This window comes from Eurosta solidaginis, chromosome 2 (genome assembly GCF_040869045.1).
Source record: "Eurosta solidaginis isolate ZX-2024a chromosome 2, ASM4086904v1, whole genome shotgun sequence".
Taxonomy (NCBI): Eukaryota; Metazoa; Arthropoda; class Insecta; order Diptera; family Tephritidae; genus Eurosta; species Eurosta solidaginis.
Genome location: NC_090320.1, coordinates 202481122 through 202506981, shown reverse-complemented (window position 1 = coordinate 202506981; position 25860 = coordinate 202481122). Strand labels below are relative to the sequence as shown.

Sequence of the window (25860 nt, the reverse complement as noted above, 5' to 3'; positions counted from 1 at the left end):
CCATTTTTAATTATTTTATTATTATATATTTACAGGTGGTGGACGGCTTCCAGAAAATTGAGTTGCAAAATATGCCCCCTGATACAGAAAAAATTGAATTTTCCACCGATTAAGTACTTATACGACATGGCCCATGCAATTTCTAGCGGCGTGGTTCTGGTGGATCTGGCTAACATCAAACCAGGGAAAATTGTACATTCTCGGAGGCTCACCAAGGCCGCCAGGTTATTGCGATTATATGTGACAACGGAAAATCCAGATGCAAATTTAAGAATTCTGGTTGAATTTATAATTAAATGTTATGTGCCAATGTACTTCAATATCAAGTATTCCAGCTCTGTTGTGTACGGCAGTGCATTATTTTTAAAGTTCATTGGTTGGTCACGATTTCTAGAACCTCGTTTACGCAAAATTGTCAATCAAGTAATTAAAGATAATTCATATTATGCGCATTCGGTAAATATCTTGTTATCAATGTTGTTTGATGATAGCAAAGAAAAGCGCGACTGTGCCATCAAGAAAATTCTACGCTATCGAACCGATGTTGACGAGCCAATGGAACTTAGAGTTTATAAAAAACCAGATATAAACTTTAATTGCACAAGTTATACGGAAATGATCAATTTGAATGATATAAATATCGTATTTGAAACACCATTCACGCGAAGCATTCCGTACGATACATTGAAAGAATATTTAAATCAAGATGATCCACCGTTTAATGATACAAAAATTCCATCACACATACAAGGAAAGGATCGACATGTTCAATTGCTAGCTAGCGTTTCCAAACGGGCTATACCGGCTGGAGAGGCTGTTATGGCGACGACATTAGAGAGTCGTGCGAAATGCCCTGACTTGAAAGTAAAAAAGACTTCAAACAATAATTTTTTTAGTTTCTTTTCTATAACTCACTTAAATTAATTTTTTCATTTACATATGTTCTGACCAAATAAATTTCTTAAGAGAAAAAATAGACTTATCTTGTTTGGTTGATTTTCCGACAGGGTGGATAAATGATGTATATTGGAACGATTTTCCGTCATCCCTTGTCAAATTTGGTTTTGAGACAAACCGGTTTCGGCGTTGTGCCATCATCAGTGTCGATTTTCGTTCTGATCTGTTGTTGTCATTTGTCCTGTATTTATAGTTCGTAGGTATATGAGCAGGTATTGTCAAATTGATGCTTGTGCATATTTAGTTATGTGTATGTGCTGTGTGTTCGTTCAGAACCGAGGGTGGTTTACTAATCGATTTGTGTGGCTGACTGGGGTAGGTAGAAATCTGTGATTTTAGTCGTTTGACCTTCTTTGTCGGTTTTTTGTTTTGGTGTGTTAATTGTTTTGTGTTTATTTGTTGTTGTGCGTTTGTCTGTTGTACCTGTGTGATTAAGTTGTTTCCTGTAAACAAGTTTTAAAGGCTCGAATATTGTGTCAGAAATGGTGTTTATCTGTTCGTTTATTATTCTACCGTCGAATGTTTTCTGTTTATAGATTTCCATGTTTTCGAGTACGTTGAGACGTCGGCCCTTTTCTTGTATGTGAAGAACCCTAACTGTTTTATTGATGTTTGCTGGGGAACATTCATTCTCGACCATGTGATTCGCGAAGTTAGACTCGGGTATAATGTTTGGATTCCGTATTTTTTTGTTGTAATCTCTAATATGTTCTCTGAACCTCGTTCTTATTTGCCGTCCTGTTTGTCCTATGTAACTATGCTGGCATCCGCAGGTAAGCTTGTATACGCCGTGGCTGCTAAACGGATCCTCTGAGTTAATGTTAGTTCTTAGTTTTCGCCCTAGATTGTTCGATGTTTTGAATGCTGTGTTAATGTTGTATTTTTTAAAGAAATTTGCCAATTTATATGTTGCTTTTCCAGTATATGTCATAGTCGTCCAGCTATTATTTTCTTTTTCATTATTTCTTTTTGGTTCTCCATTAAGCTCAGAAGGACAAATGGAGAACCAAAAAGAAATAATGAAAAAGAAAATAATAGCTGGACGACTATGACATAGACTGGAAAAGCAACATATAAATTGGCAAATTTCTTTAAAAAATACAACATTAACACAGCATTCAAAACATCGAACAATCTAGGGAGAAATTAAGCTCAGAAGGACAAATGGAGAACCAAAAAGAAATAATGAAAAAGAAAATAATAGCTGGACGACTATGACATATACTGGAAAAGCAACATATAAATTGGCAAATTTCTTTAAAAAATACAACATTAACACAGCACTCAAAACATCGAACAATCTAGGGCGAAATTAAGCTCAGAAGGACAAATGGAGAACCAAAAAGAAATAATGAAAAAGAAAATAATAGCTGGACGACTATGACATATACTGGAAAAGCAACATATAAATTGGCAAATTTCTTTAAAAAATACAACTTAACACAGCATTCAAAACATCGAACAATCTAGGGCGAAATTAAGCTCAGAAGGACAAATGGAGAACCAAAAAGAAATAATGAAAAAGAAAATAATAGCTGGACGACTATGACATATACTGGAAAAGCAACATATAAATTGGCAAATTTCTTTAAAAAATACAACATTAACACAGCATTCAAAACATCGAACAATCTAGGGCGAAAACTAAGAACTAACATTAACTCAGAGGATCCGTTTAGCAGCCACGGCGTATACAAGCTTACCTGCGGATGCCAGCATAGTTACATAGGACAAACAGGACGGCAAATAAGAACGAGGTTCAGAGAACATATTAGAGATTACAACAAAAAAATACGGAATCCAAACATTATACCCGAGTCTAACTTCGCGAATCACATGGTCGAGAATGAATGTTCCCCAGCAAACATCAATAAAACAGTTAGGGTTCTTCACATACAAGAAAAGGGCCGACGTCTCAACGTACTCGAAAACATGGAAATCTACAAACAGAAAACATTCGACGGTAGAATAATAAACGAACAGATAAACACCATTTCTGACACAATATTCGAGCCTTTAAAACTTGTTTACAGGAAACAACTTAACCACACAGGTACAACAGACAAACGCACAACAACAAATAAACACAAAACAATTAACACACCAAAACAAAAAACCGACAAAGAAGGTCAAACGACTAAAATCACAGATTTCTACCTACCCCATTCAGCCATACAAATCGATTAGTAAACCACCCTCGGTTCTGAACGAACACACAGCACATACACATAACTAAATATACACAAGCATCAATTTGACAATACCTGCTCATATACCTACGAACTATAAATACAGGACAAATGACAACAACAGATCAGAACGAAAATCGACACTGATGATGGCACAACGCCGAAACCGGTTTGTCTCAAAACCAAATTTGACAAGGGATGACGGAAAATCGTTCCAATATACATCAGAAAAAATAGATATTATTATAAATAAATAATAAATATTATTATAAATAAATAAATAAAAATAAAGAAAAAACATAGCCATTTAGCTGATTTTTTCATGCAAAGTGCAAAACCGGCGATTTTTTGAAATGTTTGTATGGTGAACCCCCAGGGGGGTCCCAGGGGGTGTGCCACTGGCATCGGTGGGTCGGGCCTCCAAAGTTAGTGGGGGTCGGTCATACATTTGGACTCGATTGGAGCACTCTAAATGGGTCAAAGTGGGATTTTTCAAAATTTGCCCCTACCCAAATTGGGGGACATCAGAATTCGTTTTAGAGGCATGGTTCCTTCGGCAAAGTTTCTTATTTTGATCCCTAGAATATGATTTTCACAGAGCAATGGACGATTGTTTTGCCTCCCCACAAATCGACCCGGCCTTATATATATATATATACCTTGGAACAAGTTTCCCATAGATAGATGTATCCATAGATATGTATTTTGTAGTTTGTTGATCGTTATATAGTACAGTTTCACATTACTAGTAGAGCGACATAATTTGTAATTCAGTATCAAACAGGTGGCACAATAAAAAAGAAGAAAATGTCTTTCCCGCAATATTTAGAAACGTTTTTATCAAAATATGGTGACTTAATTGATGATGATCATCGAATATTTTTTTTTTTATCCTATGATAAATGAATTGAGATCATGTCTATCAGAACCATTTATATATTCATTCAATGGATTACACAAGAAAGATTGCAATTTTGCTTATAATTCATATAAGATAGATGTAATTGCAGATATATGTAATTGTATTCGTATTATTACCGATATAAAACATTAAAAAAAATTTATAATTTATATGCTGCCATATTTAAGGAGCCCAAATGGTTGTAATCAGTGTGAAAGCACATTTTATTAAAATACAAAGCAAAAAACTGCAAAACTGTGCTCCAATAATTGTTTTAGATGTTACACATCAGATGAATCTATAAAAGGCGGTCCCATCGATGTCCGGATTGAGCTAAAATTTCACAAGGTCGTATCTGCCAACACCGCTGCTTATTGTATACTCATCCATTATAAAATGTATGAATATATTCCATTTACAAATGTTGCCAAAGGGATTATTTAGTAAAATAATAGTAATTTTATGAAACTACACACACAAGTATATTACGCATTGCTAACCACACCAAAGTATGGAGAAAAATATAAATAACAAATTTTTAAATTTTAAATAAAAATTGTTCTTATTTATTTGAAAAAGGTTTATTTGACAAAAAAAGTAAGTATTTACATTGGAACAAGTTTCCCATGGATGGATGTGACCATCGGCATGTATTTTGTAATATGTGTAAGTATGTACATACAAATAAAATGTTCAATAATGGAAAATCATGAGTTCGCTCGATTAGAAATCTATGGGACTCTTCAAAACGGCTCGGGTGAAGTCTAGGATTCATCAGAAATATAAGGGAACATTTAACAATTTGCGGCCCTTTAAAAATGTAGGATCCTCATTTTTTTACTCAAAAGATGTCCAATTTATATGCATTGAGACAAGTAGCCCTTATCTAAATGTATGTACTAGAGGTTTACGCCGATCACGTTTTCGGCGGCGGCGGCGTAAGCTCTATTATATACCGGCGGCGGCGTCGTAGGCGGCGCGCCGGCGTACGCCGGTGTTCTTACTTTAAAAGTTTAATTTTTCTATTTAAAAAAATAATATTTAGGAAAGGTTTTGTTTATATGTATTTAAGGAAAGATCCTGGGTTTTTGCATCAAAAGACCGTTCAAAAATAGAGATACATAAAATAGTCACACTTTTGCCTGTATATCTCGTGCAAAGCGTAGTTTCACCTAGGGTTAACTCTTAATAATCGTCGCGAACACAATTTCTTTAATTTATTTAATAATTTGGGAAGAATTTAAACAACGTGATATCAGGACGGACAAGGCGACAGCTGTTTCGATTATACCTTGTAAATCTCTTCAAAGCCTTTTCTCCCGGGAGTGGGAGTCGAACTCGCACTCCTACGATAGTTGAAATGGTTATAAACGCATTCAGCTACGTCATGCCTGTTGTAAAGTTTTTCCCAATTGCCTTTTTGCATATTTTAATCTTTTACACATTGCATACTTCGTACTTTCTTTAAATCATTTGTCGCTCCTTGGTGGTCACGCATAAAGGCAACTTAGGGTTGCTATTAATGGTCTATTAATACTCATGACTCTCATGGCACAGGGCGCCTTCAGTTTTTTCGGCTGTTTTTAAGAGCTATAATTCCCGATGTGCGAACAGTAGGGATCCCTATCACCAGTCGCTACCACGCCTCCTGAGCCTCACACCATATGCCAGTACAGAAGCTATAGGACTGCGACTTCGAACTCATACCTTCGTCGACGTCACTTTCATAGAATCTCTAGGCGTAGTTCCGAAGACTTTCCAACGGATGCTTTTGTCGCGCTATGCTGCCGAGCTACACCAGAGAAACACCTTGAAACGTTAGGGAGTGACTATTCGGCCAAGGATGCCGCCCTCGAAATCATAAGCAGTCTAAGTGGATGTCATTGCATCATGGGTGAAAATCGTATAATCCTCGGCGCATCTACTTAATTAAAAATTTACAAGGACCCTGGATACAATTTTTAAAATGTAGACCAAAGATTGCAGACGTTTGTGTTCACAACATTGACCTCAATAGTATTCGTTAAATCAAATTTAGAATGAAAGTCGACGGATTTTAAGTTGAAAGTTGTTAACTACTGTTTTCCGGCCTTACGATATAGGAGCTCATTATGGATGACGGCGTAGCTTCAGTTTTCAGACAAGTTCGACTGTCCACTACGTTAGGGTAGTATCACACACGGTAATTAGTTCCACTGTCTTGGGAAAGCTTTTGCTTCACCACTTTGAGTGTTCTTGCGAAGGACAAAACCTCACCTGGTAGATATATGTGCCTACGTATTCACATTTGTAAAAGGAGCCGTAACGTGTAGGTGATATTTAAACTTGGTTGATAGGCTATAATCAATTTGATTCACTCCAAGGGACTAGTTTTGGATAGGGCCGCCAACTTTAGGAAGTGTCAAACCGGGAGACTTGGGTGCTGAAGGATGAAGTGTGAAAATCCAAATTAACATTTCAGACGCTATTGTATAGTTTCGCAAATAAACAACAGATGTTTGAATGCAAGACTTAGTGATTTTTCAAACCCTTCTCATAAGTACATATATCCTCAACTTAAGTATGAGATAAGAATAATTTCAAAGGAGTGTTATGCCCCTAGAAACTAAAGGATTTTGCATCACTGATTTCGCTTATTCTTGAGGACAATTTAAAAACATATTCGCCTTGGGTCATTTTATTTGAATTAATTCCTCATTATTAATTTTTTCAAAAATGCAAAGTGAGCATATACATTTATTATATAACTTTTCTTTTAGTGTTTTGTTTTAATAACTTGCTGAATTGGGTGATGCAAAGTCCGTGTTAAGCTGACATCGAAAGCGCCTGTTATTTTAAATAACTTTTGAATAGTTATAAAGAGTTAAATTTCGCAATTAGTTTCTTATAACTGGCAGTGATGCGCATCCGTTGATACCACTTTCGACCATATCCGACCAATTTTCGACATGAAGAATAAATGGCCTAAACAGTCTTAAACGAGTAGAAAATATAGTAACGCGCCGGACGCCGCGCCGACGCGCCGATATTTTTGACATTCGGCGGCGGCGTGCAAAAAACGACCAAAATCGGCGGCGGCGGCGGCGTTTATCGGCGGCGTATATCTCTAGTATGTATATATATGGATGGGTATGTCTGTGTCGGTATGTATTTTGCGGTTTGTTGATATACATATATATATATATATATATATATATATATATAATTTATATGTCGTCATGTTTACGGCAAAGCTCTGCTAAAGGTAAAAAGCTCTAAGCTTTTTCTTATGCGCCACCTAGCGGAAGTTAGCCAGAGGTGAAATCAGCCAGAGGTGAGCTCAGCCAGAACACAAACCGGAAGTACGGATGCGACACCTAGCGGTGTATAGATCGGTCTGTGGTGAGATTAGCCAGAGGTGAGAACAGCCAGAGATGAAAACAGCCAGAGATGAGAACAGCCAGAGATGAGAACAGCCAGAGGTGAGAACAGCCAGAGATGAGAACAGTCAGAGGTGAGAACAGCCAAAGGTGAGAACACAAACCGGAAGAACGGATGCGACACCTAGCGGTGTATAGATCGGTCTGTGGTGAGTTTATCTAGGACACAAACATATTTCCTTGCACCATTTTTCCTATACAAAATTGGGCTAGAACCGGCATTTCCATACTATTGAAGCGAATTACAAGTTGCCCTCCGCAGCTCACCTTCATCAGCCATCAAATGTTTCATCGTTCGATATTATATATCCATCATACACCTACCAGCCAACGGTTAAGCATACTATCCGAATATTCACCATCACCAAATCGATCGACCGTATTTGGCATCGTCTACTGACTTAATTGCTAGCCCCCTCCTGCCCTCTTAACTCAAACCCACGACTTAGTAACCTAACGCTTATCTCTCCATCATCATGTCTGAATCAACTCTCAGCTAATGAAGGAAAACTCTTGAGAACTTTTCTACCGGGTTGTTATGCTGGGACCGCCGTGGTGTGGTGGTAGCATGCTCCGCCTACCACACCCAAGATCCTGGGTTCAATTAAAGGGAAAAGCAGCATTAAAAATTTAGAAACTAATTTTTTCAATTAAAATCAAGTTTTTCTAAGCGGGGTCGCCGCTCGGCCGTGGTTTGGCAAATACTGCGAGTGTATTTCTGCCATGGAAAGCTTCTCAGTGAAAACTCATCTGCATTGCAGATGCCGTAAAACATCGGCATAAGACATGTAGGTCCCGTCTCGCCAATTTGTAGGAAAAATTAAAATGAGCACGACGCAAATTGGAAGGGAAGCTCGGCATAGAATCTCTTCGGAGGTTATCGCGCCTTGTATATATTTTGTGACAGTAAATGTCGTTTTGCGACTTACTCGTACATCACTTTCATTTAATAAATCCTATCCAAGCTCTAGCAAAATCAAAGACGTAATTACATTTGTACGAGTTTCAGTCACCCAAAAGTCCAAAGCATACAGTTATAGTATTGTTACGAATGTTAGCAACACTAAGGGGTACTGTCATCTCTATGCCGATGCTAGTGACGTGAATGCACATCAATAATTTAATCATTTTGTCTACACCTATGTACGTACACGCAGCGGAGAAGAGATGCACAAACACATGCAGATTGTGCAATTGTGATTGGGAAAGTGTCGCTCACACATACAAGCGCATGGGGTATGAGAGAAGCTATAAAAATTATACATCTGTATTTGTGGCTGAGAAATTTATAACTAACTATCCTTCAAAAAACGCGAGTACTCCATAAATAATGTAAGGAATACTCCTTTGGGAGTATAGGACTGCTCCAAATCTAAACTGTATTCATACAAAAAATGTGCTCCAATTAACATTGCGATGTCCTAGGAGAGGAGTAGGTGATCCCACTCTCGCTTTGTTTGTGAGTATTCCATAGAGTACATAATGAGGAATTTTGTCGGAAAGTATTATCGGAGTGAATTTAATTTAAAATGAAATTAAATGAAGAGGGGCAATACAACTTTTATATTTTATACTACGAATAATCTTATGTTATTTAGCATTTGCGTGAATAAAGAAACTAATATTTCTCTTTACTATAGTATGTATACATAAAACTAGTGCGCTGTTGAATTTTATCAGAGTTGTTCGATCGTCATCGTGTCGTGATCACTATCGTTAAAAAACGAGCAATGATCGGCTGATGGTGGTCCGCAAACGCATTGCAAAGGAGTATTGTTAGAGTACTCCAACATGAAGAAAATGGAACACGTAATCCAACAATTTTTGCAGGGTAGTAAGTTCTGGAATTAGAAAAGCCTAGAAATATGCAACGAGGAGGTCGGACAGTATAAAAGGGCGACAACAGTGGAGGCGAAAAATCAGTTACATTTAAGCTATCAGTCAGTTTGGTTATTAAGCAAGCTAGTTACAACAAAGTATAAGTGTTATTTTGAAGTACTTTAATAAAGGCCATTTTTCCATTATTCAATATTGGAGTTATTTATTCAACAGTTTAGCGATACGAACGTTAGCAGAAGATTGAAAATAAGGGGAATTGCAGTAAATTCGTTACAGTATATTGAGGAAGATTAAGCAAAATGTGTGTTTGTTTATGTAAACCAATTTTCATATGCATGATTAAATACACCTCAACCCACCTCATACACATTAGGTGACTTGTCCAGAGCAGCTAACAATGAAACGCATCTAAGTAAATTCTGCGAACTAACCATAAATTCCTATTTACCTACTCAACCTTCCACAGCTAGCTTTGCTTTGACAGTTTGTCGTCTTAACTGTAGTAATTAAGTTCATTTACCGAAGCAGTGACTGCAACAAGCCGACTAACCATACAGGTCACAGAGCCACCCAATGCAAATGCTTTGCTTGTGAAATAAAGAGCGAATAATTGAAGTTTAGTAATAAGTGGAGGGTTGTATTACGTATAAAGTACTACTTTCTCTTCAGTTAGGTATGTAGAGGTTGGCCGCCAACTAGCTGGGTTGGTGATTAGGGTCCCATACTCATAGGTACACGTACACATTGACCGCTCGAAGAGTGCGTAGCTATTTGAAAGTGAGTAGCATAAATGCATAGACATGTCCAGTGTGTGGAACGGTGCAGATTGTGCGTCTGCTACCTTGTTTCGCTTTGTACTCGTAAATGCCCTTTCATAAATGCCTAGGAATTCAATTAGGGAAATCATTTCAATACCATACGACATATCAAAACGCCGACGAGGTTTAGGAAAGATTAAATGATAATCGTATTGGTACTTAACTTGAAAATGTACTTAGAGGTTGGATAATAAACTTCAACCATTGATTTTAACCAATACAGAAATTACGGCAATGGAATGTTGCAATGCACTAGTTGACTGCAGGATAAAGGCACATTCGTCAAGCAATTACTATTTATTCTTCAACAGAGCACTTGATTTCCCAAATGAACTAGTAGTAGAAGGGAAAGAACCACCTTCCTTACTTTTGCTAGGCAGTGCGCTCAGAAATCAGAAAGGAAGTAATGAATCAACTTCTCTTCGTTGTTAACCTAACAGCTTCTGCAATGGGAGCTTTTTGGCATGCATTTTTCTTTGGTCGTTCCTTCTCTATCCAAAACATGGACATAGGTTGGCCCACAGCAAGTTCTTTGCGTTAATAGTGTATCTTTCGGTTTTGCTCATGACATAGCCCGTGGGAGCTTTTCCTGGACATCTCATAAGCAATATTGCTGTGTCCGAAGATCTAACGAATCTAGCGAGGCTAGACATCTCTGTACAATACCCGATTTTATGAAGCTTGATCCTAATGCCTTTCAGCAGCCTGACTGCCAACCAAAATCGTTACATTGGTTTCTGAGACAGTTTTCCCTGAAGCAATATTGTTGTTGTTGTTGTTGTAGCGATAAGGTTTCTCCCCGAAGGCTTTGGGGAGTGTTTTCGATGTGATGGTCCTTTGCCGGATACAAATCCGGTACGCTCCGGTAACACAGCAATATTACCGCATATATATACCCGCATTCTGACCCCGCTGGGAGAGCCCTGAACCAATCTTATTGCTCTATCGACGTCATGGACTTCCGTCTGAAAGACAAAGCAAGCGCTGGGAGGTCGGTACACATGATTGTTCCACAGATATTTTGAGTACAGCCCGATCCCAACTTCAATCCATTTTTGAACCGCCTGGGTAGACTGTAATGCCCCCACTACCTTCTCAGCTCACCTTCCATTCGGTTGCTTTTGTTCTGTTAGCCACTACTGTAATTTAATACATATAGGAAGGTACCCATGCCCAGTGATTGATTTCTTCACGAATGCAAAGGCTGAAATCATATCCGTACTAGAAATTCGGTTGACGGGGTCAAGTAGAGGGACAGTCGGAGACCTTGCTTCAATGCCATTCATATCTGTAAAGTGCGGCCAAACGATGTGACTGAAAAATTTGAGCCCTTTGACGGATGCTGTGGATTGCTGGGTAACGACAAAAACCGTTGAGATTATTAAGCGTTAATCAATGATGATGATATCCTGATATATTTTATTAGTTTAAACTTGACTGCCTCCTTCGCCGTAGGCCCAGCGAGTTAGGGGCCTTAGAATATATCCGCGGCAGGTATGCGTCTAAAATACCAAATTGATTCAAGAGGCTGTGTAGCGCAACTCTTTCAAGGGGTTGCCAGCGCAATATACGGCTTCTCCCACCCAATTATCAACCTCACCTACCCGTGGCGAATATTGGTTCTTTAACTGCCGAGGCTCTGGCGACCCCAAGTTCCTCATGGATATGGAGTGGGAGGGGGATGTGGGTATGACTTAGAAGGTTTCATGTGGTCATACTAAATCGTTCCCGAGATGGTTGGGCTAGTACCTTAACATCGATCACTCCCCAAGGTCTTCGGGGAGTGTCATCGCTACAACAACAACATTTTCACTTAAAGTGTTCGAGAACAAAAATTCTCTCGACAATTTATTGTACTGTCCGTGATGCCGATGGCGAGCTTTACTTGACGATAGTGCAACGAATGACACATACGGAATCGCCCTCTAGGTCTTACTATGCGTATGAACGAAGGCGATATGGCCTGGAAAGTATTTCCATTCTGTATTTGGAAGCAGAAAAAGTAGGAAACTTGCACTGAGTTAGGAGAAACAGGTGGAGAGAGACTTGATCCTAGTGTTTATATCATCAATTTTCTTAAGCTTAAGTGAGTTGTTTCTTTTAATCAAACCTTTAGTTTACATAATACATTACAGCGATATAGCCTAAGAAAAATACAGAGCTAAAAGAAAAGTACCCTTATCAAAAGTGAACACTCTGGGGTTCACTTATCTTCCTTTACTCCCATGCTTGATTGGCTGCCAAATATAAAGCAAACAGCGTATGCACATTCATTATATAATCCATCTGAGTTTCCATAGGACCTTCTATTTCGAAATACTGACACAATGTACGAACATAACCCGGAATATCATTATCCTCAACACACCGCTGATAAGCTTGTTCAATAGGATCGCTAATATCAGCATAAGACCGTGGCCAGTTAACCAACATTGATTCCATATCCTTACGTGGTTGTACGTCATTTACCGTTTGAGCCATATGTAACTTTTCCACTTCGTTAATCCATTTGTCAATCTCTTTTGATGATTTAGCCGTCGGGATCATAGAAGCTGATGTGGACCGCGCTTTAACGTCGCTTCCAGTAAGTACCGAACGCAACTTCATATTGAGCAAACTAGGTTCCGATTGTTCGCCTGATGGTTCATCGAGCAGGTAAAGACCAATTTGTTGTAGAAATTCATTGATTTCTTGTTTTCGTTGTGGCTTTAGGGGCGGGGGTATGGTGACCTTAAGAAATGCGTCTACATCTCCAACGGATGGTACAAAATCTGGTATGAATGGTTGTAGGCGAAATGGTGTATCTATTGATTGTGGCGTGTATTTAAGTATGTAAGGAAATATATCTTTAAGTTCTTGGTGTATGCTTAATTTCTCCCATTTCTCGGGAGTGATGGATATCTGCGCCTCCATAGCAGAAGTGTGTTGTGAGTTATCTGTCTCACCGAGTACGCCAAGTTGTGGCTGCGGAGAGATGGCTTCATCAGATTCACTATCTGATGGCACAATAATACCACCAGAGCGTGAGAGTGGTCTAGCCGATAATAAGAGATTTGCTGCACTGCGTGTACTGCCAGGACGCATTTGAGGGCGTTGACCACCAGAGCTACGAGCTGCTTCATTAGGCAATTGCACCTGATGCATTTCACTTTCACTTTCATCATCATCGTCATCGTCATCTACATCATCGTGATCTATAATGTCCTGCAGTAAACCATCATCGTCTGTAGAACTGCCATGCAGCTGGAAAGAAGTAGATTTGTAAATCTGAGCATTGTTCAAGATTATATTATAAATGTTCCTACGACATTCTTTTGACGCATAGCGGCTACCCTACTGGACGATGCGGCATTTAATCGTAGCGAATTTGCAGTACCAATATCACGTCCGCTGCTGGTGCTTGGTATACGATTCGTTTTAACATGATTTTGATTTTTTGTATCCGCTCCATTGATGGAGATTTCTTCGTCGTAATAGTTCATGTGAGGAGAAGACGGATCCAAAGTATTGGCGCCAGGTAAATGTGCCTACCTAAGGAAAAGAAAAATAATAAATATTGCAAATCACCGCTTTAACAATTTTTCTATTCACTGTATCCTTTTATATGTATATTTTCCTTAAAGTTTTCTACACCTTTAATGTTACACTCTCTGTAAGCCAGTTTTACCTGTTTGTTTTTGCCACTTTTGTATGCACTGTTACTATGGCTACCGCTTATGTTATTACAACTATGACACTTGTTCTTATAATAATTTACATGCGTATTGTTATGTGGGCATTTTGTTTTACCTGTTTTCGTAAAAGACTACTAACTTTTATAAATCTTATTATGTATAACAATTTAGGCTATGTTATTTGTTTATTAGTACTTGTTTATTTGACTTTACTCTGTACCTCTATTGTGTTTGGTATTCAAATTTCTTTTGCTAACCATTTCCGCTTTACCAACTGTTTCCGTCTCTGAATCGAAGCTGGCAGCGCCGTACAACATTAGAGGCTACCAGATCAAGTAGTAATACAACCTCAAGCCATATTTATATCACATTTACCTTGCGTTCCAATGAACTGTGAACCAGATACCGATAAAAATTTAACATACAAATGCAACAACATTTGCTTTTCTATCCGTATCTGGATCACGCTTCATTGGAACATCACATTAGACTGCACCAAATTCGTCATTTTGGGCGGAAAATTCCAAATAAACCGCATTTCCTGATACCAGCCGTGTTTTTTTTACACGCGTATACGTTTACGTTTGCGCGTAAAAAAACGCCTATCTTCGCTTAGATAATGCTTAGGAGACCCATCTAGCGGCAGTGGTTAAATAACTAGCTAGAGATTAGGGTGTACCTAAAAGCGGAGACATAAACCTCTGGTGGCGTTAAGGTATAACATATGGCTTAATCAGTTGCGATGAATAGTGTACACGCATAGAATACATAGAATTAGTGTAGAGGGTGAAACATAGACACATATTTCAGTTACATCTGAGTATTAAGCGTACTGAAATTTAGTAGTACAAATTTTATGCGCAGCAATTTCAGAGGTGTATTTAAAGTTTGACGCTTAGCAGTCTATATAAAGTTTAAGCGTAAACGTCTATAGATGTAAAAAAAACACAGCTACTAATTCCATTTCTGAAATTACTCATTTCAGCGCATTTCATCACATGCAAATGCAATCCACACACACTTTTGACATTTTCTAACTAAAGCAAACCAGGCGAGAACACTATGTTTAAACGTCGTATTAGAGTATGACTTTGTATTATACTCTGGTTTCCTTTTTTTTTATAAGGCCACACCGAAAAATCTTTGTTTTTTTATATTTTTCTCTGCATCCTTACATACTATTGTCAAATCAACTACATCAGTACATTTTCTTGCGGTAGATTGGTGCCCCGCAGTTACCTTTGAACTTTTGGAAAATCGTTTTTTTTTCCTCGAAATGCTACCTGATAGTATTAGGAATACACGAAGTATATCAAATAAGAACAATTCGATCGGCAAAATGATTTTTTGACACTTGAAGTCATGCGTTACAAACGGTCGGGTTCGTGTTCGAAAATTGTAAAGCGGTGCTCAGTACTACTCTAACAAAATACTTGTCTGATTTAAATGTTTTTTAAACCAAAATTTTCGTAAATCTATCAGCTTGTAGCTGACGTAGAATTTTCCCGTTAGAAAGAATACTTTTTTTATAAAAATCAGAAACATAGATAAAAACGTGATTTTTTATGGAATCTTTCGCGATTTCCAGACATATCGGAGTTTTAAAAAATCCCAAGTCTGGCTATAGCTAATTCCCTAGTTATAATAAAGAAATGCTGTTTAATGTAGTCAGACGAAAATTGTGTCCACTGCACTGCGTACGAGTTGTACTTGACCTGTTGGAGAGTCTTCGTTCAAATGACTATATGACGTTATTTTTCCTTAAAAAATTAGAGGAATTTTTAATAAGCACACTAATGAATACTCATTGAAGCTTTTGTTATGAATTCGATCAACATTCTAAGGTTTTCATTTAAAAAAATCTCTTATATGTATATGCATTGATTTTTGGTCATGGAGATGGCCTAATACCATATTTACACAGCAACAAACGCGTAATTTTTGGTGAAAAATTTCAAAAGTATTCAATCTGCAAATGCAGTCCACATATCCGATTCCCATACGCTTTTGACATTTGCTTACAAAAGAAACCCGCCAAGAACACAATGGTTAAATAGCATATCATAATCTAAGTGCTGTACCAGAGTTATACTTAAAACGACTTTTCCACTAGTTTCTTTAAAGCTAAACTGCCCTTTCTATCAGAACTGCTTTGCTCTTTTATAATTTTTTTTTTAACGAAGTAAGGTTTTGTCATGTTGTAGTTGTTTGTTGTAGCAGTGCTTCGCCCCCATCCAATAGATGTGACCGATCACAAATTGTCAAATAGTCCTCTAACGGGAGTCCAAGGAAACTTGCTGTTTCCACAGGGGTGGACCATAATAGAGGTGTGTTAGAGGCGTTGGTTCCACATTACAATTGAAAAGATGGTTGGTGTCATGTGTGGATACATTGCAAGCAGGGCATACATTTTGTATGTCGGGGTTGATTCTGTATAGGTAAGAGTTTAACCTGTTACAGTATCCAGATCGAAGTTGAGCTAGAGTGACTCGTGTTTCCCTAGGGAGTGTGCGTTCCCCCTCTGCAAGCTTGGGGTATTGTTCTTTGAGTACAGGATTCACCGGGCAATTCCTGACATAGAGGTATGACGTTTGTTTGTGGAGTTCACTGAGGACCTGCTTGTATTTTTTGGCTTCATACGGCTGTGTTCTCCGGTGCCGCATTTCCTCATAATGCTTACGGAGATGACTCCTTAAGCCCCTGGGCGGTGTTGGCTCATCAATAAGATGTCTGTTGGGATGCCCAGGTTTCTGGCTAGCATTTCATTTCTCTCCCTGATGGGGAGTATTCTCGAATCATTATGTAGATGGTGTTCTGGGGACATAAGAAGACAACCCGTGGCGGTTGTGAGGGCAGTATTTTGGCAGGTCTGTAGCTTCTTCCAGTGAGTAGTCTTTAGGTTTGGCGACCATATCGGGGACGCGTAGGTTTTGTCATCACGTCAGTACTTTTCCTTCGATAGATTGGTGCCCTCGCAGACGAGTCTTGCAGGGCAGGTTAAGCGAGATCAATGTAAACGCTATAAAATGACTCATTTGAAAGTACGCATTCGAGGCCTGTGTAAATTTGACCCTTTAATAGAAAGGGAAAACTCCTAAATCCTCCAAAACCAAAGACACAGCAAATTTCAACATCAACTGGCAACACCACACTCAGCTTGTTTTCATCGCTAGTCCAATAGCAACGATTGCACAGTGGTTTTATTGAGCGTTGTTGCTTTCGAGAAGTCGGACGTCCGTTTGTTTGAGTTTGCTGCAAGTGACGGTAAAAACGAAGTTGTTTTGAATATCGAGTGAGTTAACGTAGTGGTGTATCGTAAAACTACAACAAAAATATAAATAATACGTGTTTATATATGTATAGTGTAAATAACATAATAAAATTGTGACAAAATATAATCTAACGCCTGTGTACATTACAGTTGGATAACGCTCATTGAAAAAAAAAAAAAAATGTATTACAATTTGGCGCGTATGAGGGGCATTTGTGCCTACGAATCAATCAAGAGCAAGTGTTAATTGTTATGTCATTACCGACCACAATTCTTCATGAGTGCTAATTAATGTTAATAATTACAATTTAAAGTGTGAAGATTATAAAAAGAATGAGGTATATCTGCCTTATCATAAATTTAATTATCATATGTGATTTCCAGCGCAGACACGTAAAATTTTAGTTAAAAATAAAGGTGTCAAGTTTTAGTGTAATTACTGCACCAATATCAGTGTCTGTGGTTTTAGAATAAATTGAATGAAATTTCATTTAGCATCGCATTAAATTAAAATTTTGAACAAACTTAATTAGACGAAGTGAATTTATTGCTGCCGCCCAAAACGTGCAACGACAACAACTATATAAAACGTTGATTATAGTGATTTAGTTACCAGCAAATACGACGACTAGCTACTCATCATACACATACTCATTCATATACACCAACTTGTCTACATAAAAGGTGCTTTAGATGAGCGAAGTTTTTGTGAAAGCCATCTCAAAGGATTACTAACTTCGTACGTTAGGACATTGGCGTTGGAGCATAGCTGTGTGAATAAAAAGGTATGTACGATGATGACAACAACACACCGATATTTTAAGTTTCATTGAAAAAAGGAACAAAAGTGTGAGAAGTGTTAAAGCAAAAGCAAATAAAACAAGTGCGGGAATCTAAGTTCGGGTGTAACCGAACGTTATATACTCAGCTGTGAGCTGGGTACCTATTAAAAACAAAGATAAAGAGAAATGTAACGAGGATTAAATAATATGGAAGCTGAAATATACCTATGCATATCCAAATATCTTCTTCCGTTTGAGCATAAATCAAGTTAGTTAGCTCAGGTCAGGTTGAGTGATAGCCACTCCGGCAGAGGATGAAGGTCTGTTGTGGTATCACATAATAGACTAAATTACATCGACTAGTTCTGGTAAAAGCGGGAAAGTCCCGCATGAAGTGTCTCGATGACCTCGTCATCTGCCAAGCAGCTGTCGCAAGAGGGGTTTTCTAGTATGTTGACACGTACCGCATGGAATCCAATTGGACAGTGACCAAGTGAAAACTCCAATAATCCTTGAAAGATGAGCTTAAATGCACCCAATAATTTAAGCAGACCCTGCAAGAGGTAGTGTCCGCCCTACGTTTTCTTAGCTAGCTCGAAGTTCATCTATAGAGGATCTAACCACAGCTGGCCAGGAGTATCCTGTATTTTCTATATTCGACGGAACCCCAAACAATGTCCACCACATATGAATTTAGGGCTTTAATAGCCGCTTGGCTGTCGAAGTAGATGTTGAATTCTCTATTCATATTAGCACTCCACATCATCTCATCCACCGCACCTTTAATTGCGGCAACCTCCGCTTGGAAGACGCTGCAGTGATCAGTCAAGGTTAGCAAGAATGCTGGAGTGCCCTAGCTGAGAAAGTCCGTAGACCATGTCATTCATTAGTGGTCAGGCCGCAGCAGAATATATGAATGTCAAATATAAGGGCCTAGATGGGTATTGTTCTAAGAGTGTCGCTGATATCAACCAGCGCTGTATCTTGTACTGACGCTTACATAAGTTACAGGTATTTAGAACTCTGTAATTTTATTTTCTCAAAAATGGTGTGGCTTAGTACATACTTTTACAACTGCAGCGTAGTAGGTGGGCTTAGAATATACCCTCTGTGAGACATGTCTGTTGTTAAATGCCACAAAAATCCAAATCCCGCAAAAGATTGTGCGCTGGGTCTGGGACCCGACACTTAAAAGCCTCTTTTTGATGATGAATACTGCAAAGGGACAACGATTTGAGGGCATGTACCTGGAATATGAGTACTCTTGCTCGAGAGCGCACAGTAGTCCGATTGGTTTATGTTAAAACTGATAATGGAAGGATTTAGGCTGACATCATCGCCATACGGGAAGCATAACAGACTTGCGACTGCGATCGCAGTGGACGTTAGGGGAAGCGCGAATTGCTTTTGTGGTGAGAAAGAGACTACGATGCAAAGTGTGATGGACAAACGTTCTACACGTTTCTTCTCAAATGCGTTAAGAAATTGCATATCCAGTCCCAAAAGCGAAGCATGAGCCGATATCATTTATAAATAAAATAAAAAATAGAGGCCCTAGAATACTTCCTTGCGGGACCCCAGAGAAAGCATTGAAGGGCTGGGACGTGGCGTTGTCTATTTCAACAACGCATTGTTTATTTGAAAGATACGACGCAATCCACTTCAAAAATGTGGAATGAAAACCCAATGCCAGAAGCTTAGCCAAGAGTATCTGGTGCGAAACCTTGTCGAAAGCCTTTGAAAAGTCAGTGTATATTGTATCAACTTGCAGTCTATTATGAAAAGCGGAAATGCAGTATTCAGAAAAATTAGATAAGTTACTAACAGTGGACCGTTTTGAAACAAATCCGTGCAGATTGTTCGAAATTAGGCCCTTTACTGCAAAGTATATTTTATCCTTTACTATAATCTCAAAAAGTTTGGAAATACCAAAATACCAAGCACTTGGCTGTCTTCTGATCGACGAACACGAAACAAAATAGATCACACCGTGGTGTTCGCAAGCATAACATCAGTTTCCTGAATGTCCACGATCTACAAGGTCCTTTAACCGATTTTGAGCTATATATTTTAGCCAAGATTCACACACGCCTCAGTGCAGCGAGGAACGTGCACACAGGGACCTGAGAAACATTTTTCATCTGGAAGCTGTTCACAAAATAGACATGTGATAATTTATCCATTCGGCTTTTACAACTCCTTACTGAGAGCAATCGTCGACCTTTATCACTCTCTAAATACCGCAGCTGCGGTCATCGCGGAAATATGTATGCTGCCTATAGCGCGTATGGGCGCAATTTTTGCTGCATGGGATCGCTATCGTGCCACGAGGAGGGAAGAAATACAGTTACTCAAAAGAAAGAAACGTGTGGTGAGTGAAAGGAGTTACAGGTGCTGTCCAAACGAAGTAAGGCCTAAACATTTTATGGTGGGATTAGCGCAGGGCTCGAGATTGAAATTTAAATGTGCTATGTTCAATTCAAAGCAGAGCCGATCCTGCGAACCGCCCTAACAGCTGCGGATTCACTTCAATCTAGCGTAATGTGCGAAAGTCTGAAGCCCTTAGGCTCATTGAACTCTATCAGTACGGCTTGAAAAAGATAAAAACCTTGAGCGATCTATCTAGATTTACCCGACTCCTAACGGCATCTGCAAAGCAACTGCATTTTTACTGATAAGCTTTTCATGGCCGAAATACATTTGTAGTGTTTGCCAAACTACTTTTTTCTAAGTTTTCGGTTTTGCCTTACCCGGGCCTTAGGCGGGACACGCTACCATCACACACGTGCGGCCTCAGGCCTGGTCAATCAACTATCAAAAGACCTTCACAATACGCCAACTACTAGGGGGGACTTACGTTTCGTCAAATAACGTTGAGCAATAGCACCAGTTCTGAATTTGAAATGACCTCAGAAAAATGCGAAACCGAACGACGCTTTATACAAGATGATGGTAGTTGAAAAGTAAAGTTATCGCCCGACGAACAAAAATCACGCTCTACGAGTCGCTCATCATCCCGGTGTATAGATCGGAATTATAAAAGGTTTAGAGAGATGATGCGATCTCCCTTGTGTGTGTTCGAGAGATAATTTCTCCGGAAGCTTTATGGTCCTCGCTGCGATCCCGACGGCGAGTATCAAAAAAGGTATAATGATGAGCTTTACACAGATAGGAAAATCCTGCAACGAATAAAAGCCCGAAGGCTTCATTGGCTAGGTCATGTTATGCGAATGGACGAAGACGTCCCGGCCAAAAAAGTATTCTAAGAACATCCGTATATTAGAAGCAGAGAAACGAGGCATCTCTACTGAGTTGGCTTTAATTATAGCGAAACAGCGATAGTGTTTGTGGGCATACCTTATATAAATATAACTATTATTGAAATGCAACTGGTTATAAAAAGAAGTGTGAAAAGTGTAAAAAACAACAAATACAAAAAGTTGGTAAATCAAATGAACGTCTCATTTAATAGGGTAAACACACACAGAAAGGTGATGCAGGAGGTTGAGGTTTTCTTTAAAGTTTGTGTATGGATTTGTTGGTACCCAAAGGTAAAAGTGTTGTAACAATTTAAATAGAAAACTTTTTATTTAAGGAGGAAGATGGAATGTGTTTGAATTTTAAGAAAACCCCTGCTGACTGGTGACATGTAAATCCACTTAACCACTAGTTTATGTCAAAGTTAATAAAAGTTTTGCTGCAATGGAAGCTAAATAACTGAAAAAATAAAAAATTAAATAAAAAAGTAAGCATAAGTATACAAAAAAAAAAAACTTGAAACAAGTTGTTATCAGTGCCATAAGTTAGCGGTTGGTCTTCAAGACAAAGGATCAGAGTTACACGCCTCGGCCTGTAAAAATATTTCAGATATTTTTTTGGTGACGTGAATGTATTTCTCATAAATATTTTGCATGGACATCACTTATGGTTGTTCTTGGATACGATTTCAATAGTTATTATTAGTAGCACGGGGTTATCAAACTTTATTTATTGTAGTGCCCAATGTTGTGTACGATCTGGCCAAAGATTTGTTCAGTTTTGTGTGTGTTGTGTACAACAAGAGCTCACAACGGAGTACTAATCTATATCTATGTATATATAAAAAGAAGTGTACATTTTGATTGTCACTCCATAACTCGAGAACGGCTCGACAGATTGCCATGAAATTTTTAGGAAAGATACAGGAAGGAGAGATGATGGTCAGTTGATTTTGAAATCCCAAATCGGTTTAGCCATATATATATAAAAATCAAATTCTGTGTGTGTGTGTGTTCGCTATGGAAACGTATTTCCCACACATCAATCATCACCAAATTTTGGTTATGGGTTCCTTCGATCAACGGGAAGATTTTAGGCTAAAAATAATTTCGATATATAAAAGGGGCGTGGCACCTCCCATACAAATGGAATCTTTGGTACTGCATACCTTTGAAGGTATACATGCCAGAACATTGAAATTCAATGAGGAGTTATAAGAGGTCAATCCCTAACACCACCAAGAAAATGCCGAATTTGGAGAAAGGGGGCGTGGCACCTCCCAGACAAATGGAATCTTTAGTAATGCATAACTTTGAAGGTATACATGCCAGAACATTGAAATTCAGTAAGGAGTTATTTGAGGACAATCCTTAACACCACCAAGAAAATATGGAATTGGGAAAAAGGGGGCGTGGCACCTACCATACAAATGGAATATATTATACTGCATATATCTGGATGTCATAATGGTAGGATAATTAAAATTGGTAAGGAGCTATGTGACGTTAAGTCTTAAAACTTCCAGTAAAATGTGGAATGGGGAAAAACTATGGCTGCCGTACAAACTTAAGTTATTTTAACACCTAAAGTTTGACTGCATTATTGAGTTTAGCTGTAATGCCTTTTGGACGTTTAGTAATCTGCCGCTGTTAAAAAAATTGTTTAGCTTCAGTCTAGCTACATCTTCTATAAAAATCAAATTCTGTGTGTGTGTTCCCTATGAAAACGTGTTTGCTATACTTCGATCATCACCAAATTTTGGCTCGAGGTTCCTTCGATCAAGACGAAAGTTTTTCATATTTCAGAATTAAGAATTAAGAATTTTAAATTTAAATGTTTTTGTTTTTTGGCTATGCGAAAGAACTATCTTAGCTCCCAAAAATTATCATGTTAACAAAATCAATGATCGCTTTCAAAATCAATTTCCTGGTGAAGTGACGAAATATAAATCGATCGACACAGTTACAGATGAAGATAAAATTGTGAATTATCCAAATGAATTTCTATACTCCTTAGAACCAAAAGGAATGCCTGCGCATATATCAACTTTGAAAATTGGCTCACCAGTCATGCTTCTTCGGAATGTAATCAAAGCAACAATCATCAGCAGTAAAAGCAATACAATAATATAAAATAAGATACAAGAATAAAATGTTTTAACAGAAAATTTCACCAAATATGCGTACAAAATTCAATTCAATTTACAGAACAATAAATTAAATTATCAACAAACAAAACAGAAAAAATAACGCAACATCCATTCGATCTCGGGCGTTACAATGTGCGCCTGGTAAAGCTAGTATGTATATTAGGCTGGGTCGATTTGTGGGGAGGCAAAAAATCGCCCATTGCTCTGTGAAAATCATATTCTAGGGATCAAAATAAGAAACTTTGCCGAAGGAACCATACCTCTAAAATTTTGAAAAATCCCACTTTGAAATGCCTATGTTTTTTCTTTTTGGAGTTTATTTTTCTCTTTAGAAATTTATTTAGTCAGAACATATGTAAATGAAAAAATGAATTTAACTTAGTAACAGAAAAGAAATTAAAAAAAAATTATTAGAAATTAGCGTTTTTACAACCCCCTTTTAAAACCAAGGCTTCTCTGTGATACATTTGCATGTCGTAAACATAGTTGTGTGGGTTTCTTATTCAACCGTTTTAAAAAATGAAGGTATCACTGTGACACAATTGCAGATCGTAAAACTGCTTGTGTTGTTTTTTTTTAAGCCACCACAAGACACAGCAGGTAGAATTGAAATTGCCCCTACCCAAAAGTTCGACCCAAAGGGGGGGACATCAGAATTCGTTTTAGAGGTATGGTTCCTTCGGCAAAGTTTCTTATTTTGATCCCTAGAATACGATTTTCACAGAGCAATGAGCTATTTTTAAATCGAACCGCCCTAATGTATATAATAGCCGTGTTTTTTTTTACTTGTCCGTAAATACATCTGCACTTAAACTTTGTAAGGACTGCTAAGTCTAAGTGAGCAACTTTATACACACTTATGAAATAGGTGTTTATAAAATTAGTACTTCCAAATTTTGTTATGTAGTTTTTACTAACATTTTTAAATTAATTAAAAAACGAAATATTAACAGAGAAAATGTAAATGCTAAATATTATAAAAACTTGTGAATAATGCATATTTACATAATTTTTGCACAAAAGAAACAAGAAACCGTTGGACGAGGGTGTATATGCCAATGTTCGGTTACACGTAACTTAGACTCCCTTACTTGTGAAAGCTGGTGGCAAACATGCCACGCCCACAAAATCAGCTGATCCATACGAAATTTATGGAAATCAATTAAATTGGTCCATGGTGTCATACCATAACGCCCTAGCCATAACCATACCATATCCAGCCAATTGGTTTTTGGTTTTTCACCTTATGCATTACCTATAAGTATTTCAGTTGGTTTGTTAGTAATTTTTTGCAGAAATTAAAAGGAGGTAGAAGTTGCATATGATCCATCAAACAGGAAAGGCGTGGACAAAATTCTAGTCAATAAACTATTCAAAAACTGACTAGTATGAATAACCTCGAAAAAATCTAGTCAGTGAACTATTCAAACACCAACTAGTATGAATAGTCCCACAAAATTCTAGTCAATAAACTTTAATGTTTGCTGACTACTTTGGGTTTTCACTGAAGGGTGGTGGCTCATATCTCTGAAGAGAGAAGACTTAAGCCTCACGATGGGCATACTAACTGGACACTGCCTTCTGTTATTGGCGGCGGTAGAGTTGCCAGACCTCGAGGCAGCACTTCAGCTAGGTCCTAGAAAACTTCTAGTTTTTGCCAAGAGTACGGAGTTTTCTATAACACAAGTTCTGGTACCTGATTGGTTCGTCAAACAAATTCTGGTATAGAAACTATGGACACATTCAGTCTATGTGAGGTCTTCATTGACAGGCCAGTTTGACCTAACCTAGTAATTTTCGCATTTTCTTCTTTTTAATGGAATGGTTACATTTTTTATGCCAAGGCACAAAGAGGTAAAAGGTCCCAAATGATTAGGCCTAAGTTAGGAGGGGTGATCCTACAGGAGAAACATTGCACAAAGTATCTAGGAATCATCCTAGACAGTAAGCTGTCATGGAAGCTGAACGTGGAGGAGAGGGTGAAGAAGGCTTCAACGGCACTTTATGCATGTAAAAGAAAGCTGAGGTGTACGTGGGGTTTATTGACCTCTCTTTCTCATTGGGTTTTACAGCGGATGTAAGCCCTATCCTATACTATGGTGTTCTTGTTTGGTGGCAAGTCAGACAAAAAGCAACCTACCTCAAAAAATTAGAGGGGGTATGCAGACTATCAATGCTTAGCATTACGGGAGCCCTAAAAACAACCCCTACAGCTGCACTGTATGCCATTCTGCACATTCTACCTGTAGACCTGGTAGCAACTGCAACGGGGCTCGCTGCCTCGGGGCAGCTTGAGCGCCGACCATACGGCCATAGTAGTATAGCGTCATCAATCAAAAGACGAACAGACTACCTGATTCCCTATCTGCGCTTCGAGAGCGATCTTAAGGCCACAATAGCGGACGAGGCGATACATGTGTACACAGATGGTTCCAAAGTAGTGGAAGGAGTAGGGTCTGCGGTATACTGTGCTGATCCGGAAATAAACAGATCCTGCAGGCTGCCGTATTCCTGTAGCGTTTTCCAAACGGAAATAGTAGCCGTAACCAAAGCGGTAGAAACCCTGGAGGAAAATAGCCCAAGCTGTAATCGTGTTAACTTTT

General features: G+C 38.4%; 2 protein-coding genes across 8 annotated transcripts in view; one reads left to right on the top strand and one right to left on the bottom strand.

Moving 5' to 3' along the window:
* Positions 1–12278: 12278 nt before the first annotated feature.
* IFT46 (intraflagellar transport 46) overlaps positions 12279–25860 on the bottom strand; it is a 161302-nt gene continuing 147720 nt past the window's right edge. The window contains exons 1-3 of one of the 3 annotated variants that reach the window (XM_067766925.1): positions 13791–13907; positions 13429–13654; positions 12279–13366 (exon numbers count right to left, since the gene is read on the bottom strand). In XM_067766925.1, the coding sequence (XP_067623026.1) occupies positions 12341–13366; positions 13429–13605 (1203 nt within the window). In that variant the 5' untranslated portion in view covers positions 13606–13654; positions 13791–13907 and the 3' untranslated portion in view covers positions 12279–12340. The other 2 variants (XM_067766923.1, XM_067766924.1) reach the window with 2 other exon arrangements.
* Positions 17020–25860, top strand: part of MESR3 (misexpression suppressor of ras 3) — a 398359-nt gene continuing 389518 nt past the window's right edge. For 3 of the 5 annotated variants that reach the window (XM_067766930.1, XM_067766926.1, XM_067766927.1), the window contains exon 1: positions 17020–17853. The gene's annotated coding sequence lies outside the window, so the exon portion shown is untranslated. Of the gene's footprint in view, positions 17858–25860 lie in introns of all 5 variants that reach the window. The other 2 variants (XM_067766928.1, XM_067766929.1) reach the window with 2 other exon arrangements.